A 16,068-nucleotide genomic window follows, 5' to 3' on the forward strand; every position below is an offset into this window, starting at 1 on the left:
ATTATTGAAAAAAAAAAACGAGAGTGACCAGTTAAGCTCATTGATCTGGTTAATATCAGCACTTGTAAGAAACAATTGGATGGAAAGTGGACTTTTTTAACTGTATGCATATATATGTTTTTAAGGCAGCTAACAAAATATTATCTTTAGTCAGGGAAGCTTATGATCCTAAGAAGTAATTCTTCTCTTTCATCTGTCTTTAAAAGATAACCCAAATTACTTCTGTCAGCTGTTTTCTTTCTTTGGTCTGAATTACCATGTGTGAACTGCTCATCTCATTCACTCCCTTTTTGGCATCAAATGTCTATTGCAGACAGCGCTGCCTCTTCCTCTCATTTCTTTCAAGTTATATTAATGGACAGAGCACCTGTAATATGTTATAAAATTCCAATGTGCCGTATTTCCATGTGATAGGATACTTGCTCTATGATTTGTGAATCAGGGTAAAAGAAAATATCATAAAATTGCACATTCTAAATCTGTTTTCTCTCTTTTTTGTTTCATAAATTATTCTTCTGTATTTTGAAATAATTACATAGCTTCTGAGTGGTTAAATAAGCAACCAAAACTCTACCTGTTCATCCTCTGACAGAAAACTGGAAGCAGCCCTAACCTGTTTTCCCTCTTTAAAGTATTTTCCCAGAGTCTCTTCGGTGGTTGATGGCTACACAACAGTTTGAGGCATCCAAGGAGCTGATCCTTCAGCTCACGCACAAGAACAGGATGAGCACAGAAAGCGACATCAAAGGAGTGGTACCTGGTGAGTTGGACAGACAACTGCAAACCCCCCAGCTCTTCTCCAATGGCTGCATGTGGCATCACTGCCCAGAATTAAATTGTCCATTTATTGCCTGTAAATCATCTCATTCATTCGTTCATTCATTCATTCTGCTCTTGAAAACCCATTCCAAACTCCAGCACTGTGTTAAAAGCTCCATGGCGTGTTGAACAGTCCTAGTAATTATAGTCTTGTCTTGCAGTGCCGTGTGTCTTTAGAGACATCTCTTGAAGAATTTTACCATGGCTACAAGAGTGCGCCTTCAGCTCTGTGTGCCTCTGGAAACTGGGGTTTAAGGAAGCTGCTTGCTGGGATCCTGCCCATCACCCAGCACTTACTCTGTTGGTTTGGAGAAGCAGCAGCACCCAAACCCCCTATTCTAAAGTGCCAGCCCCATGGGAAACTTAAACCACGTTAGAGTTTCTCTTTAAAGCTTTGCTCCAAGAGCTGTTTTGCTCTCCTCTCCTGCATCATCTGAGTGATGCTGCTTTAGGGATGGAGGGTTGCTGCGAGTGACAGTGGTAGGGTGCAGTTTTTGCTTGAGAGTCTGAAGTATCAATTCCTTTGTTTACTGATGCTTTTAGAAAGAGCTGGCTTCCCTCATCACCAAAATTGTCACTGAAAAAGCCAAGATCCTGTCTTGTGGATTGCTGTGCAGAAGAGACTCTGTGCGTGTGTGTATGTGTGTTTGTCTAATTACAACAAAGGAAAAGAGCTTCTGGATCTTTATCTCCCCAGTGCACCTGTCAGATTTAGTTCAGGCTCCCCTTTTTCTTCTCACAGGCTTGATTCTGCCCATAAACACCCATTTTGCACTGTCATTTGCAATCTGTATCACACTACCCACTTGTCAGAAGATGGTGGAAACATTTCCCCTGCTTTTCCAACACTAGCTGCTCTGACCTCTGCAGGGGCTGCAGGGGAGCCTCAGCCAGTAGCTCTGCCAGAGGGCAGAAGTGATGGTTCTGTGCTTGTCTGATCCTTATTGAGGATCTCTGGGGTAACTGTGGTTTCTGTCAGTCAGTGTTAAAGCCGTCATTCAGCGCTGGAACAGGCTTAATCCAAGATAGAAAACTGTCACCATTAACATCAGTGCCTAATGAATAAATCAATCTCCATCAGTGAGGGGTGGAAAGCCCAGTTCAGGATCTCTGGTACACATTCCCAGGTCACTGGTGTGGTTTGTGGTGCAGTGAGCACACTGGTGTTAATTAGCTGGCTTGCATGTAATTGTGTGTCTGGGGTTACAGTTCCTGGATCTGCATCACACAACGTGGCTTTGCAGTGTAAATACCATTTTTCTGGTAAAGTTTTGGAAAGCATTAGGGGTGTGAGAGCTGTCATTAACCTGTTGATATCCTCCCCACCTCATGTTTGCAGGTCTTCCTCAGGATAAATTATGGATCTTGAGAAATGATGGGTCCCTAAGCCAACAATTGGCCTTGGAGTTTCCCAACCAATTCCTAAATTTGGCTTTTGTCAGTAAGCTTCTTGAATTTGCAGATGAAATAAAACATATTTTAGGTGAAAGAAAAAACTAATTACCTATGTTTCCTTTGAGGAAAATAATAAAGACAACTGTGTGCTGGAGGGATTTATTTAAGCTATGTATAATGATATTGCCCATGGAGGAATGCTAAATTTCAAAATGGCTTTGTGACTATTATTTGTGACTGATTACTTTTCTCAGCAATTTCATGGTAGGAGCACACTCTTGTTTAAGGAAGGGACTCCCTTTCATGTGGAAAAACAGAACATTATTGCACACCTTGATACTATGGATCCTCTGACTGCAAATACATTTAGATATAGCAGTTGTCAGTGCAGCACCATTTGCAATTTATAAATTATTCAGAACATGGTCATTTCTGCCTCCTTGTTGATGATGAGATTGTTGGGGTATTTTATTACTTCTTCCCTCACTTTTTCTCTTTAAACTCTTTCTGCAGCCCCACACTTAAAGGCTTTTCTGATGCAGCCCTGGAGGGAAGCTGCGTTTCTGTAGGAAGAGTAAGAGAAGAGCAGTATCAAAAGAATGAAATAAGATTAACTACAAACTGCTGAAGGAAGGATCACCTCTCTCATTCTGGGTGCATGGGGGCATTGATGGTCTGAGCGAGGACAGGAATACAGTAGGATTGTTGAATTAAGAATGTGATCAAGCTGCAGGCCTTCAGTGGGTCAGGAAGGAGAAGGAACCCTTTCTCTGCTCTTGTGTGCTGCAATAACATGTCCACAGCTGCTCTAGCATGGATGGGTAAAAAACTGGTACTTGTCTGGGAGAAAGGATGCATTGAGACTGATGCAGATATCCCTTGTTTTCCCTTTATTCCATTGTTGAGCTTTCCTATCTGTGTGGAGGGATTTTTGTTTTGTGATTTGTTTGATTCTTTGTTTTCCATCTGAAAGGGCTGGAAAATGTTTTGCTTTAGTTAGGGGCCATTGTGTTGCTGTTGATTATTGCTCACTGCATTGTTGTAACAGGCTCCTGTGATTGAATTACTCCCAATGTATTTAAATGACAAACTGCTCACTTGCAGTCCCTTCCAGCTGAAAATCCCACTGTAATTTTACTCATACATACCAATCAAATTAGTGTGTCCGATATAACAGATCATTACAGGAGTTACAGGTGTTTCATATATACCTATTTTGGCACTTGATATGAATCCCATAGTAAAAAGAAGCAGTGTTCAAGAGGACAAAATAATTCTGGGATGCAAGAAAATTTAATTTTCAATTGCTCTCCAAGCAGTGAGCAGGCTGATATTCCTTTCTGAAGAATTACACCATTTCTATTGCCTTCTGAAGGCTTTTGCTCATTCATTGGCTACACTGCCTGTAGTGTGAGTGCCACTAACCATCTGTAGGGCCTCTGCTCCGTGGGGAGGTGGCCCATGTGTAAGGTGGGGCAGGGGGGAAAGGAAGCAAAATTTATCTGCTGTTTTTGACAGTCCTTTGGGCTGGAGTGGTTGCCAGTGCTCTCCTGGGAGATGTCTCTAAAGACAAGAGCTAGAAGTGCAGACAGTGCTGCAGCTGGAAGGTCCAGCAGCTGCCACAACAACCCCTGCCAGGGGAAGATGAGGGTGGGCAGCTGATGGGCAATGCCCAGCCAGCAAGATGGAGTGGGAGTGTGCTTACATGGGAAACAAATTAGAGTGAGACAAGGGGTGTTGATAGCAGTCTAGAGTGCTGTAAATTTACATTGCCCTTATCTTCAGTAGCCTGTCCCAGGGCTGATGTCGGTTGCATAAAGGGATCTTTTTCCTCAGAAGCTTTAAGTGGTTTTATTTTTGAGTGCTTGGTGTACCTTGTGATTTTGGGCAGGAATAATTTGCCTTTATAATGAGATTTTTGGATTTATGTGGTTGCGTTTTCTTCCTTAATGCTTAAGAAACATAGGTGAATTAGACCTGGTTAAATTACCCTGTTATGTTTTCACTCAAAATTTCACCAGTTGGCTTTAAATTTTGCCCTCTTTTAGAAATAAAAGTTTAAATCTGTTTTTGCATCAAGGAAATTATTTTTATTCAACTGTGTATTGAAATGTCATTTTTTAAACAGGCTTGTTGAATTTTGTTGACATATGTTTCAAAGCATTACCCAAAAAAGTCAGCTTCAATCATGAGCAAATTAAATATTTTGATAATATCAATTCAGTACAGGTTTTTCACTACCAGTTTCCCCAGAAACTTTACCATCTCTCCCTTGTTTCCCTGTAGAATGAGAAGCAAACATAAAATTCAGTGCAGCTGTGGCACAGTCATTTTGACCTTAGTGTCATAAATGATAAGGAAGTGTGAAGATTGTTTAAGAAAATGGAGAAAAGAATGTTCAGGGGAACTGGAAATCCTAGAGCACCAACCATAACCTTACACCTTTTAAAGGTGTGTTGCACTTTAGGTGGCTTTCATTACTTTTATGGAATTCATTCTCTTTCTTTGTGTGGGGTTGAAGGGTCTGTTTGTTGCCTGCAGCAGATTGTCTGCTGCAAGCTGGCCTTGGCTGCACCAGCACCCAGCCCTGCTGTGTTTGGGTGTCCTGGGAAATGCTCCACTGGAGACACTGCTGTGTCAGCAGCTACCCAAGTGTCACACATGGTGCTTCCATGGAAACCCACCCCTGGGCAGCTCTCTTTGGCTTCCCCTGTGTGGGGAGACATTTCAGGTGGTCCTTAACATGAAAATAACTGCTTGGCCAGCTTTGAAAAATCAAAGCTCCCTTTTTGCTCATCTCTGGATGGAAACACAAACCAGTGGTGCTCCTGTGGGCAGAGAGCTTATAGCTGTTCCTTCCCAAAATTCCTTTCTAAGCTTAGAGAAATAATATTGATGTAATCACCAAAGGTGGACAGCAAAGGTAAAGCAGCCAAATAGATGCCAGTACTTTTGCATGCAGGACACAACATGGAGAAGATGCAGGGGTAGGTGGTTATAAGTACTCTGTGTGTGTATGTGTGTGGATTGCAGTTAGGAAAACTGTGGTTTTCAGGGTGTTTCTCTTTGAAGAAAAAAAATTAATACTCTTTCATCTTTCTTGCTGCTGAACAACATGCTCCCATCACTTTTCTTTAAACATAAGCTATTTTTCTGTTTTGTTTTGCTATGTATATTTTTTTCCTAAGCATGAGGCTTGAATCTATGTAATTATATGCATTTTCCTTTTCCACTGGGTAAATAGCAGAGGGAAGGATGAAAATGCCTTATGTCTGAAAGTCAGTCTATTTCCCTGCAAAGCTTTACTCATATCCTTAGACCATCGCACCATCACTGCACTACTGGCTTAAAGCTTGTGATAGATGAAGAGTGCACTAGCTGGAGAAGAAAAGCAAGTTTCCTGGTTCCACAATATAGGTGATTCCATGTGATAGTGAAGTACAAACCTGCCAGATGTCCTTCTTTGCCAGATCCTGTTTCTTGGGTGTTTAATGGTGCTAAACTTAAATGCTCCATGCAGCTCCCAGAGCGTGGTCAGGTAAATGTGGGAAATGTAATCAAAACAATTCAAGGTGCTGCTTGAAGGCTGTGTGTCAGCCACAGAGATTTCTATCTCAAAATTAAAAAAAAAAACAACCCAGCCAGTGATTTCTGTTATTCTCTTATATATTAAATCAGTTTCAGGAGGGTCTGGGTTTCTCCTGCTGGGCCCCTGTTGTCCAGTAGCTGTCGTGGACTTTGTGCAACTCATTCAGGATGTGCTGCACATGATAGTGATGAACAAAAGCAAAACTGGTCAGTTAGGTCCTCTTCTACTGGCTGGGTCTACAGCAATGGAAGAGAAGAGCCCATGCATGCCCTGAATGTGTCCTCAGCAAAGGTAGCAGTGATATCTGACAGTCCCAGATTTTGGAGGGATCAGGGGGAAAAGGGTGAGAATGTGCCTACTGAGAATGTGCCTTTTGATGCCGCTGGGAGAAGCCAAATATGCTAGAAAATTTAAAGGGGAAAAAAAGAAAAAAGAGAAGGAAGAGGGGGCTGTCAGCCTCTGTTTCAATTTGAATGATTCTTTCTCACTAGTTGAGTCCTCTGCTGGCTGCACTCCCGCCTGTTGATTTGTGCCCCGCTGGCACACTGGCTCTTTGTGCACAGGGCTACCTATGCTCCCAGAGGAGCCAGCTTTACGGGCCAGGAACCATGTGCAGAGGGCTGGCAGCAAGCCCTGGTGCTGCTGGCATTTCCCCAGCCCACAGGCACCAGAGGGGAGAGGGCTGGTGAGTCTGGATGTGGATGTGAACGGTAGGAGGGAGACCTCGAGAACCAAGTGGAAGTGGAGAGCAGTAAGAGGGGACCAGTGGCCAGAGAAGAGAGGAAATAAGACACTTTAAGAAGTGTGGGACCAAAGAATAAAGATAGCTGGAGGGGACTTAGAGAGGCAAGGGCAACAAGGGACTGGGGGAAAGCAATGAAGGAAGAGCAGAGGAGAGCTAGAGCATGGAGACCAAAGGGGCTGCAATCATATGCATTCCCCTCCTTCCAGAGCAAGCTGTCAAGCCCAAGGATTCATTCTTAGAGCTCTTCTTTTGCAAAATCCACTCCTAAAATATTTGCTTCACCCCTCCCTGCTGCCCAACTTGCTTGCTCATCTTGCTGAGATTCCCTCCATAGCTTCAACAACATAGAGCAGCAATGCATGTGTGGGTGCCTGCAACCTCCTGATGGCCACAGCTCCACACAAGGACATTGGAGGTGCTCTTTGTGTTGTTGTTGGTGGTTTGTTTTTTTTTTAATACTGGTGACGCTAGAAAGCATTGACAAGTCATGCTCTGGGAAATGCAAGAAGTCAGGTTGCCTGGGCAACCCCTGCTTGGCCTCCTGGCATGAAGGCATGATGATCCAGCCTTTAATAACATGATTACAACCTATTTTTTCCACAGGGCATAGGATGGACGAATCAGTGCATAGGATGGACGATGATGTGGGAATGAAGCTGTTGTCTGTTCCTCATTTGTTGCAGAATTTGGAAGGTGTGTAGTGAATGAGGCAGAGGCTTGCAGAAAGAAAAAAGACAGTGCTGGGGAAATGAAGCTGAATACCTCCTGAAGAGCTGTACTCATTCTCTGGGTCTGTCAGGGATGTTCTTGTACCATGATGGAGATTTCCCTGGAATCAGGCCCTTTCAGTGCTGTCACTAACCACAATTTCTTCAGTGTCTGTCTCTAGCGTGTAATTCTGGGGCTTGTTCTGCAGAAAGATGGGAGCATTTATATCAACACCTAAAGGGGTATTGCTGCATGATTTTTTCTCATTATGGACACAATTCCTCTCTATTTTATCTCCCTGCTTCCAAACAGGAGTAATCTTTGCTATTACTCTTACAAGAAGTTGGTAGAGATTTGCATTTATGAAGTACATATATATTCTGACAGCACTGTAGGAATGTCTCTAAGGAAATCTATGATTTTTTGTACTCACTGGGAAGTTTGGCTAATGAGGCTGAGGGGTACATGTTGAATGGGAAAGGCAGAGATGTCTTTAATAGCTGCTCCTTGGATAACTGCAGTGAACATTCTGGGGGAAAAACTAATGTGTGGTCATCTAAATGCTGTGTCATAATGCACATGAGCAACTGAAGATTGCAACAGCAACCTTATGTCTGACTTTTCAATCTTATTTGAATGTAATTAGAAATAGAGGATTCAAATAAATCCTTGCAATCAGTCCATAGCTATTAGAGTCCTGGAGTTACAGAGTTGCTTTCATGAAAGGAGGTTCATCTTAAGTGTTGTTAGTTTTTATGTCCAGTGCTTTGGTTAGAAAGCCATTCCAGTCTCCATATTCCTCTTGCACTGCAGGTGCATTTTAGCATTCAATTCAAATACACTATTGCTGTCTGGGTTTGTTCTTTTTTCACTTTCACTCCTGTCTATGCCTATCTTAAATCTCTTTCCTCATGCTATGTGAGAAGAGAGCAGCCCTGTTCCTGTACTGAGATGAAGTTCTCTGTCTCCTCTCCTTTTATAAATACAATACTCTGGCTTGCCAGAGCTTTAGTTTCTCAAATATTGTAAAAGAATTCCAGTATTTCATTGTCTGAATTGCAAATACCTCATGGCTGCATTAAACTGGTGCCATATAGTCACTTGTGTTCAAGTAGTACATAACCAAGTCCAACACAGGTTTTGCTTATCTTCCACCAGGGACATTTCCCCTTAATCACTGAGAACTTCACATTGAATTTCATATTTTCACTTGCTTTTGCCACATGCTGGATCTCAAGCTCACCCAGTTCCTCCAATGGCCCATTTGCATTGTACTTATCTTTGACAGTAAGATAGTGCCTCACTTTGTCACCAGCAGACCTTGCTGGTACCTTTCTGAGGTTTTTGCCAAGCTCCCCACTCAGATTATTAAACAAGATTTTTTTTTCTAAATAAGATGAGTCATCCTACTACTAATGTCCTGCCATCCGCTCATGATTTCTGTTTTTCTGTCCCTTATCTCTCTCTGCCCATCAGTCAGTATTTTACCTATCTCATAATTTCTGTATATGGCTTGAGAGCTGGACAAACGTCCTGGAAGGTGTAAATAAACCTGTGTACCCGTAACTCTGCCTGCCTGAGAATAGATTGCTTCACCTCTGTGTTTCAGACCGCTCCATCTCCTGCTGCAGAGCTGTCATGCTCCAGGGATTGATTGAGTCTCTGTGCTCGGCTTCCATAGATCTTTTCATGTTCAAAGAGCTACTGACAGTATCGTTTAGCAGCCAGAAAAATCCAGCAAAAGTTCATCACCACAGGACACTCGTCATTTTGGACATAATTTTTCTGTGCCTTGATTTGGGCTTTTGTCTGTTTTGTCTATGCCAAGTGGTGCAGAGATGGGTGGCTTCATCTGAAGGCTCTAAAGATACTTTCTGATTTTGAAAGGCATGCTCCTGAAATGCAGAGGGTCTCTTGAGAATTCAGCAGCTTTGAGAGCTGGGAGCTGGTAGGGTTCCCCTTCCCATGAGACTTTCAAAGTCTGCCAGTGAATAGTTCTAATTTCCACTAAGATCTAAAGAGTTAGCTTGTTGACAGTTTTCCTACTGAGTCTCTGAATAGGAAGCCTAGAGTGTGTGTGGGCTCTGGAGTATGGGAAAACTTATTAGGGGCCTCTGAATAAATGGATAGAAATATTCTTATATTCCACACTCTACTTTTTGGTAAATCAAAACTGAAACATTTAATGCTAATTTCTCTGTACTGGTGACTTCGGTGTAAAATCAAAGAGTAAGCTGGGGGTACAAGGAGTTTTTCTGGTGTTAGATCTGAAAGAAAATAGTTTGCTTCCATGAGGCTTTAATAGGCTTTGGCTTGCCTTTTAATATCTTAACTTTGACCTATGAAGTTAGCCTGAGAGCTGCCACTCTCCTGATGCTCATCAAAGTCAGTGGAGCAGCTCCTTTCATGCAGGCAGGCTCCCTCCAAAGACAGCAGGTCACTTACATGACAGCCAGTTCTGTCTTTGATGACTTTTTTGCAAGTCACATAGCTTATTTTTTCTTATTAGAATGATATTTTGGTTATTGCAGGCCATTAATTTTGCAGTGGGGATTTTTGGTGAATATCTCACTAGTATTAATAGAAGCAAAAGAGAAAGCCATCAGAAAGATAAATTGTGTTGGAGACTTGGAGGCAAGTCATTCTTCTAAAGCAGGTGACTTAGATTTGGAGTTTTAACAACATCATAGAGAGATGGAGGCGTAAGTAGCTGGTAGAGTCATAAGGCTCTCAATAAAATGCTAGGTTCTGTTTGCATTCTTTGGTGAAAGATTTGAGACTAGATTCTTTTTTTCCCCCTTTTTTTTTCTTTTTTTCTCCTTGGTTTTTTTTGGGTGGATTTTTTTTTGTTTGTTTGTTTGGGTTTTTGGTTGTTTTTGTTTGTTTGTTTGTTTTAATGCTTATAATGCTGTTACATCTGGAATCAAGACATTTTTGTATGATGCTGTGATGTGTCCATGGAGTGTAACCCCCACGAAAGCAGATTAAGGGTCCACTGCAGAAAGACTGCTGCACGAGTAGGGTAGAGAAGGAGTGAGCTCCCCTGTCATGTGTGATCCTCACTGCAGCTGACACAGGAGCTGTTGGACAGTTCACATAACCAAGTGAGCCCTTACCTGAGGGCAGAACAGCAGCTCAGTGAAAAACACTGGTGGGAACTGGTTCAGAAGCACTGACTTGTGAGAAAGGTTAAAAGGGGGGCCTGAGTGCAGGTGAGAAGGATGCATGACAATAAACAAAGTACACATGCATTACAGGAAGACCTAATGTATGAACAAAGCAGGAGTGGAGGGCATAATAATGGTTGGTTGCAAATGAAAGTGTAGCCAAGTTGATCATTGCTTCTCTTGATTTTATTGAGTTGTGGCTCAATACAGCATGTGTTTACAAGTAAGTCTACCCTCTGTCTTGAAAGAAAAAAGTAAAAATTTCTCTGAGAAACAAACAAACAAAAATCCCTATCAGATTAAGAAAATCTGAAGAATATGGCATATTTACCTTCTGCTGACAGAGGATGAGATGTTTTACTTTAGAGGCCAGATCTTAGTTTGAGAGTGAACCCTTTTGAAATATGTGCAATATGTGTTGTTTGGGTAGTGATTTTCATTGTTGTCCTTCAGCTGAAATAGTAAACACCCACCAACAACCTTTCAAAACCTTGTGCTTCTCCTAGTGTTTGCTTTGACTTTTTTTGCTGTAGAAAGTTTGGCCTGGGCTCAATCATTACCTTTACAATTATATTTTATCTAACTGCTTCAGTTGTTCTGAATTATTTTGTTCCCACTTATTCCTTCCTAGAATTTTGCTATAGAAATTATTTTGACCTTGTTCTTTGAGATTAGGCTCCAATTTTTTATTGCTTATATTTTAATATGGCCCCGATCCATTGCTGAGTCTAAAGAGGGTTTCTGTAATACAAATACTAATTTAACTATTTTTTTTCTTTTGCTCCACCTTAGTTTTTCTGCTTTTGTGTGCTTCATGCTGCATAAGTTCAGGGGAAAAATGGCCATTATCAGGTTGTTAGGAAAGTAGTGTAGCCATATTCTGCCTAAATACAATCACTGATGTAAAATACACTTTGCTGCTTTTGTCAGAAGCCTTCCCAGTAATTACTCTAGAGAGAAGACCAGGAGTGACCTGTGAGCAGTTAATAGATCAAGCATTTGCATGTAAATAGTGTTTGTTTGATTTATTATTTTTGTGATGCACTTTTCAAATAATAGCTGGCAAATGTGGCTTTTGTTTCGTTTTTAAATTCAGGTGACCTTTTTTTTTAAATCCCCCCCCCTCCCCCCCAGCTTGCTTTTATTTTCTCCTGTCTTTCATCTCTTTAGGAAGTTGCTATTCAGCAGAGTAAGGCAGAGGTCAGGGCAGGCCAGGCCAGTGTGGGCAGCTGAGGACACCGGAGCTCATTGTGTATGCACCAAGAGAACTCATGCACCCTTCACAACAGGGCCACGCTCCTGCCTTAAAAAAAAAAAAAAAAAAAAAAAGCAGTAGTGAAAGCCTTTACCCCAGAAAACAGACCTAGTCTGTGCTCTTGGTAGGCATTATTTTTGTGATGCTTCTTTATAGCTACATCTTCTCCTGCTTTTATTGGACTTGTTGCCCACTGATCCGGTAGCTTGGAAACAGTGGCTGCTTTGGCACGCTTAGGTAGGTGTTCAAACTCCAACTTAAGGATAATTGGGAAATAAACAGTGCCCTTCATTATTGTCCTGTGCCAACAAGGGTATCAGAGGCAGCATTTGTAAGGCTTGTTATTTCAGCATTGCAAAGAAAAGTTCACTTGAAGCTGCCCAGAACTGGAAGGACATGGTGGGGCTTTAGTTCTGAAATGCAAAGACTCCACAGCTGCTGATGCCCAATGATTTTTGTTTAAGAAAATGTCTTAACGTTTAGGACATCCATCAGAAAAACTTAAATATTTGAAAAGGGAGTGGAGTTGAAGATGGATGAGCTGACATAATGTCCTAGCTACTGCATTCTCAAACTTGCATTTGAACAAACTACAAAAGACGACCCATGAAAAATGAGTTTGAGCTTCAGTCCTTTCCATGGCTTTTTAGGGTATGCATTGCACAATGGGAGCAGAGCCTGTAGCTGCACGAGTGCAGTCCTCCCTGTGGAGGGTTCTAAAAATTAACAGAATCTTTAAGTTCTTCAAGAAATTTGCTATCATGCTTGTTGGGGTCAAGCTCCATGTTGCTCCCACTTTACATTCACATTTTTAACTGGGAGGATGTTTGGAGTATGGAGTTCTTGGTTCTTTTGCCCCAAGAAGATGAAGGGAAGCCTGGAAGAAAAGGAGGAACCTGTGCTGGACTTTAGGCAGGTAGTTCAGCGTTTTTATAGCTCCCATAAATGTAATTAATAGTGTTCTGCTCTCCAGAACATCCCTCAGAATATTTTAGTTCACAAGTAAATCTTCTCATTCTCTTCAGTGAAATGATAATTCTGATTTGATTTGTTTCAGAGCTGGAAAAGGAAATCACCAGGAGACCAAAGAAAGTCTGCATTGTTAAAGTGGTGGGAACAAGGAACCTGTGGAAAAACATCGTAGTGTTGTGTGTGAATTCGTAAGTGCAATCTCTTTGTTTAAATATCTGTGTGGTCAGTGAACTGGAGTAGCAATGGGAAGTGATGAGGGAGCTCCACTATTTCCTACTGTGGGACCCTTCACTAACATCTTTGATAAATGATCCTGGGAAAATACCAGCTGTTGCAGGGAACCAAATTTTTATGGCAAACATGGAGGAGCTCAGTGGCTCTTTCAGGCAGCAGAGCTGCATTTTCTCAGGTGCCATGCTGCAGTTGTGTTGCTGTCACCAGTGGTCTGGTGTGGCCATGTGCTGATAAGTGCTCATGCACACTCACATGTGCTTTGCATCCCAGGTGGGAGTTTGGAAACTATTCCTGCCCCAGGAGCACAGGTTCAAGTTGTGTACATCTGACAGGGCTATGGTGCAGAGGAAGATGGTGCTTGCCAGTAAATACAAGTTACTCCCTCGTATAACAGCTGTGCTTGGTGGGTCTTCAAAGCAGATTACAAAGTGCCTTAGCACTCTCAAATTATGTGCAGGGGGTCACAGGGGGAATGTGCAGTCTCCAACAGGACAATGTGATGCTCACCTCCTAAGGCTTCAGTTTGGACATGCTCATGTGGGCAAAAACAAGCATCAGCCTGAGGGTTTTACAGGTTACAGGTTCTGAGATCTTCTGTCCAGAACTGACACCTTGTAAAGAGGAAATACATTGGCTTGCAAACTCTGGAAGGGCACCAGCAGTGCATTTTCTAATTTTTCCATCTTGTAAAATGCCCACTTGAATTTTTCATGGTTTTCTTTTCAAATGGGAGGTGGGGCTGGAGAAGGCTGGGAATCACCTTCCTCTGCTAGGTTTCAGAGTATGTAGTTCTCTTGTGGCTTTTTCTTCCTCACTTCAGGGCACTGCTCTGCAGCCCTCACTGCTGTTAGCAGGCTTGTGGATCAGTCAGCACCCAGAGGGGACAGCCCCCATGCTGGGCAAGAACCCATCCAGAAGCACACAAACTTCAGGGGTCAGTCTCCAGCATAATTTATTGCAGAATCCACTCTGGTTTTATGAGTTTTGTGTCTCTCTTCCACCCACCAGTGAGGGACTACCTCTGTTCTGAAAGAGTTCTTTCCTCTTAGGCTCACCAAGTACATTTGGTAGACAGTGTTAAATGTATTTGTGAAAACTGTTTGCATGGGCAATTCTCCCCTCCTCCCTCACCCACATCATTTGCATATTTGGAAATTCCTTAAATCAGATCTAGGCAGTCCAAAAAATAATTTCTGGCATTAGCACATGAAGGCTGTTTGCATCCAAGCAGAGCATGAAGCAGATGTACATCTGAGGAAATAGATTTCATGTTTGTTTTTAAGGAGTGGAAAAAAAATTAATTTTACTTCTGTTACTCCTGTTAGACAGGGCTGTGCTAAATTTTTAGTTATATAGAAGGAACCTTCTGCAGGGAACAAAAAGAAATTTGGAAAGACAAGGATTCAATTTTAAAAGTAACTATTCTGAGCTGCTCATCAAGTGAAGAGAATAGATTCTTAGGGAACAGCCTGGAAAGCAAAGTCCAAATGATTAAATAATTTACTTTATAAGTCATGGTCTCAATAGCAACTTCTGCAACTGTATTTGCATGCATAGAAGAGAAAGACAGAAGTAAAGCTGATTAACTCTGCCCTTTTATTACTACTGTTTTGCTGATTGATATTTCTCTTAGGGGAGGAGTCAGCTATAATCTAGTTATTCAAAGCAAATGTCAATTTTGTGTAACAGGAAGCACTTGTATTAGGTTTTTATCAGGGGCAAGGTGTTTGGTATTAAGGATGGGGTTTTGAACTAGAACATTGATTCACAAGTTTGCAAGAAAAGCTCCTCAGGCCGTGGACTGTCATGCACTCAAGGTCTGCACAGCCCCACAGCTGTTTCTATGCTTATTCGGATACTCAATTTATACTGACAGAGCTTCAAATTCCTGAACTTCAGAAGTATAGAAGTGTATCAGTGTAATGCACCTGCCTTTTTTTCTTTTTTTTTTTTTTTTGTTTTGTTTTGTTTTGTTTTTCTTTTTTTTGGAGACCTGGATCTGTGCCTCCCACTCTCTCAAGCACTGTTAATTTGTGCCATGAGATTTGTCTTGTGTAAGTGCCAGGGACAGGAGGTTCTTCCTGGCAGAGGAACTTGAGCTGTGATGGTGCAGTTGAGAGCACTGACCTCTCCTGTTGCATCCCTGCTGCTATTTTGTGTTTTGTACCACATCAGGGGTGAAGCTGGGGCTTCTCATCAGACTTTTGTACCTTCAGCCCCTTTCTCTTTCTTCCTTTTTTTCTTTTCTATTTTTTGGAGGCACAGGGTGAGACAGGAGAAGGATGTGATGGTAAGATGTTGATCAGTGACATTTCAAAGAAATTTTTTAAAGAGGAGGAGACACATTGTTTTGAAGGGTGGTGTGAATGTGTAGACTGAATTAGATCTTGTTGTTTCATGATTGTAATAATCATTGCAGCACATAAAACTTCAAACACTCCTTTCTCAGGGGCTTTCAGTTTTAATGGGCTAGCTTGGGAAGTGAGCTGTAATGCTTGTATTTAGTATGACCAAATGTCACAGGCAGGTGGGTATTCCTGGTGTTTTGCTGTCCAAGCACAGAGCTACTTCATCACAGCAGTGCTGGCTCTGTACTCTCAGCAGGTGCACCGGGAACGGAGAGATGTGCTCCTCTGGGAATGAGATTTCTCAAATACAATGGGAAAACCTACCATGCACTAGGAGTTCTAAAGTTCCCCATGCCTTGATCATACCATGAGCAGCAGCTAAATGAATAAAACCAGCAAATATTTGGCTGAATGGAGATTTTTTTTCTTTTGCTTCTTTTTATCAATGCTTATTTTCACAGTAGCACCTAGAGATAAGTCTCTTAACTTAGGGTGTTGTATTCCTGCATCAATTCCTCCCCACACTGAATAACACTGCAGTGTGTGTTCTGCCCTCTCAGCAGTGGTGTCTCTTGCCCTCTCCTGTTTCCCCCAGGCTGACTGGTTATGGCATACACCACTGTTTTGCAAAGAGTATGATGGGGCACGAGGCGAAGATGGCGATTACCCACAACTTCTACGCGGACTACTACACCATGGCCGGGATCGCGCTGGCATCCTGCCTGGCCATGTGCCCCGTGGTCGGCTTTCTGGGCAGGAGAGGAGGACTCCTGCTCTTCATGATACTCACAGCTCTGGCATCGCTCCTGCAGCTGGGCCTTCTCAACTGTAAGTTG

The 16,068-nt window shown here is 42.2% G+C and overlaps 1 protein-coding gene across 2 annotated transcripts in view; it reads left to right on the plus strand.

Annotated features, from left to right (window-relative positions):
• The window catches only part of SLC22A23 (solute carrier family 22 member 23), a 104,923-nt gene that overhangs the window by 78,255 nt on the left and 10,600 nt on the right, over nucleotides 1-16,068 (plus strand). The window contains exons 5-8 of one of the 2 annotated variants that reach the window (XM_058812345.1): nucleotides 633-760; nucleotides 7,152-7,241; nucleotides 12,736-12,838; nucleotides 15,828-16,060. In XM_058812345.1, coding sequence (XP_058668328.1) covers nucleotides 633-760; nucleotides 7,152-7,241; nucleotides 12,736-12,838; nucleotides 15,828-16,060 — 554 coding nt within the window. The remainder of the gene's footprint in view (nucleotides 1-632; nucleotides 761-7,151; nucleotides 7,242-12,735; nucleotides 12,839-15,827; nucleotides 16,061-16,068) is intronic. The other variant, XM_058812353.1, reaches the window with a different exon arrangement.

This window comes from Ammospiza caudacuta, chromosome 1 (assembly GCF_027887145.1).
Source record: "Ammospiza caudacuta isolate bAmmCau1 chromosome 1, bAmmCau1.pri, whole genome shotgun sequence".
Lineage (NCBI taxonomy): Eukaryota > Metazoa > Chordata > Aves > Passeriformes > Passerellidae > Ammospiza > Ammospiza caudacuta.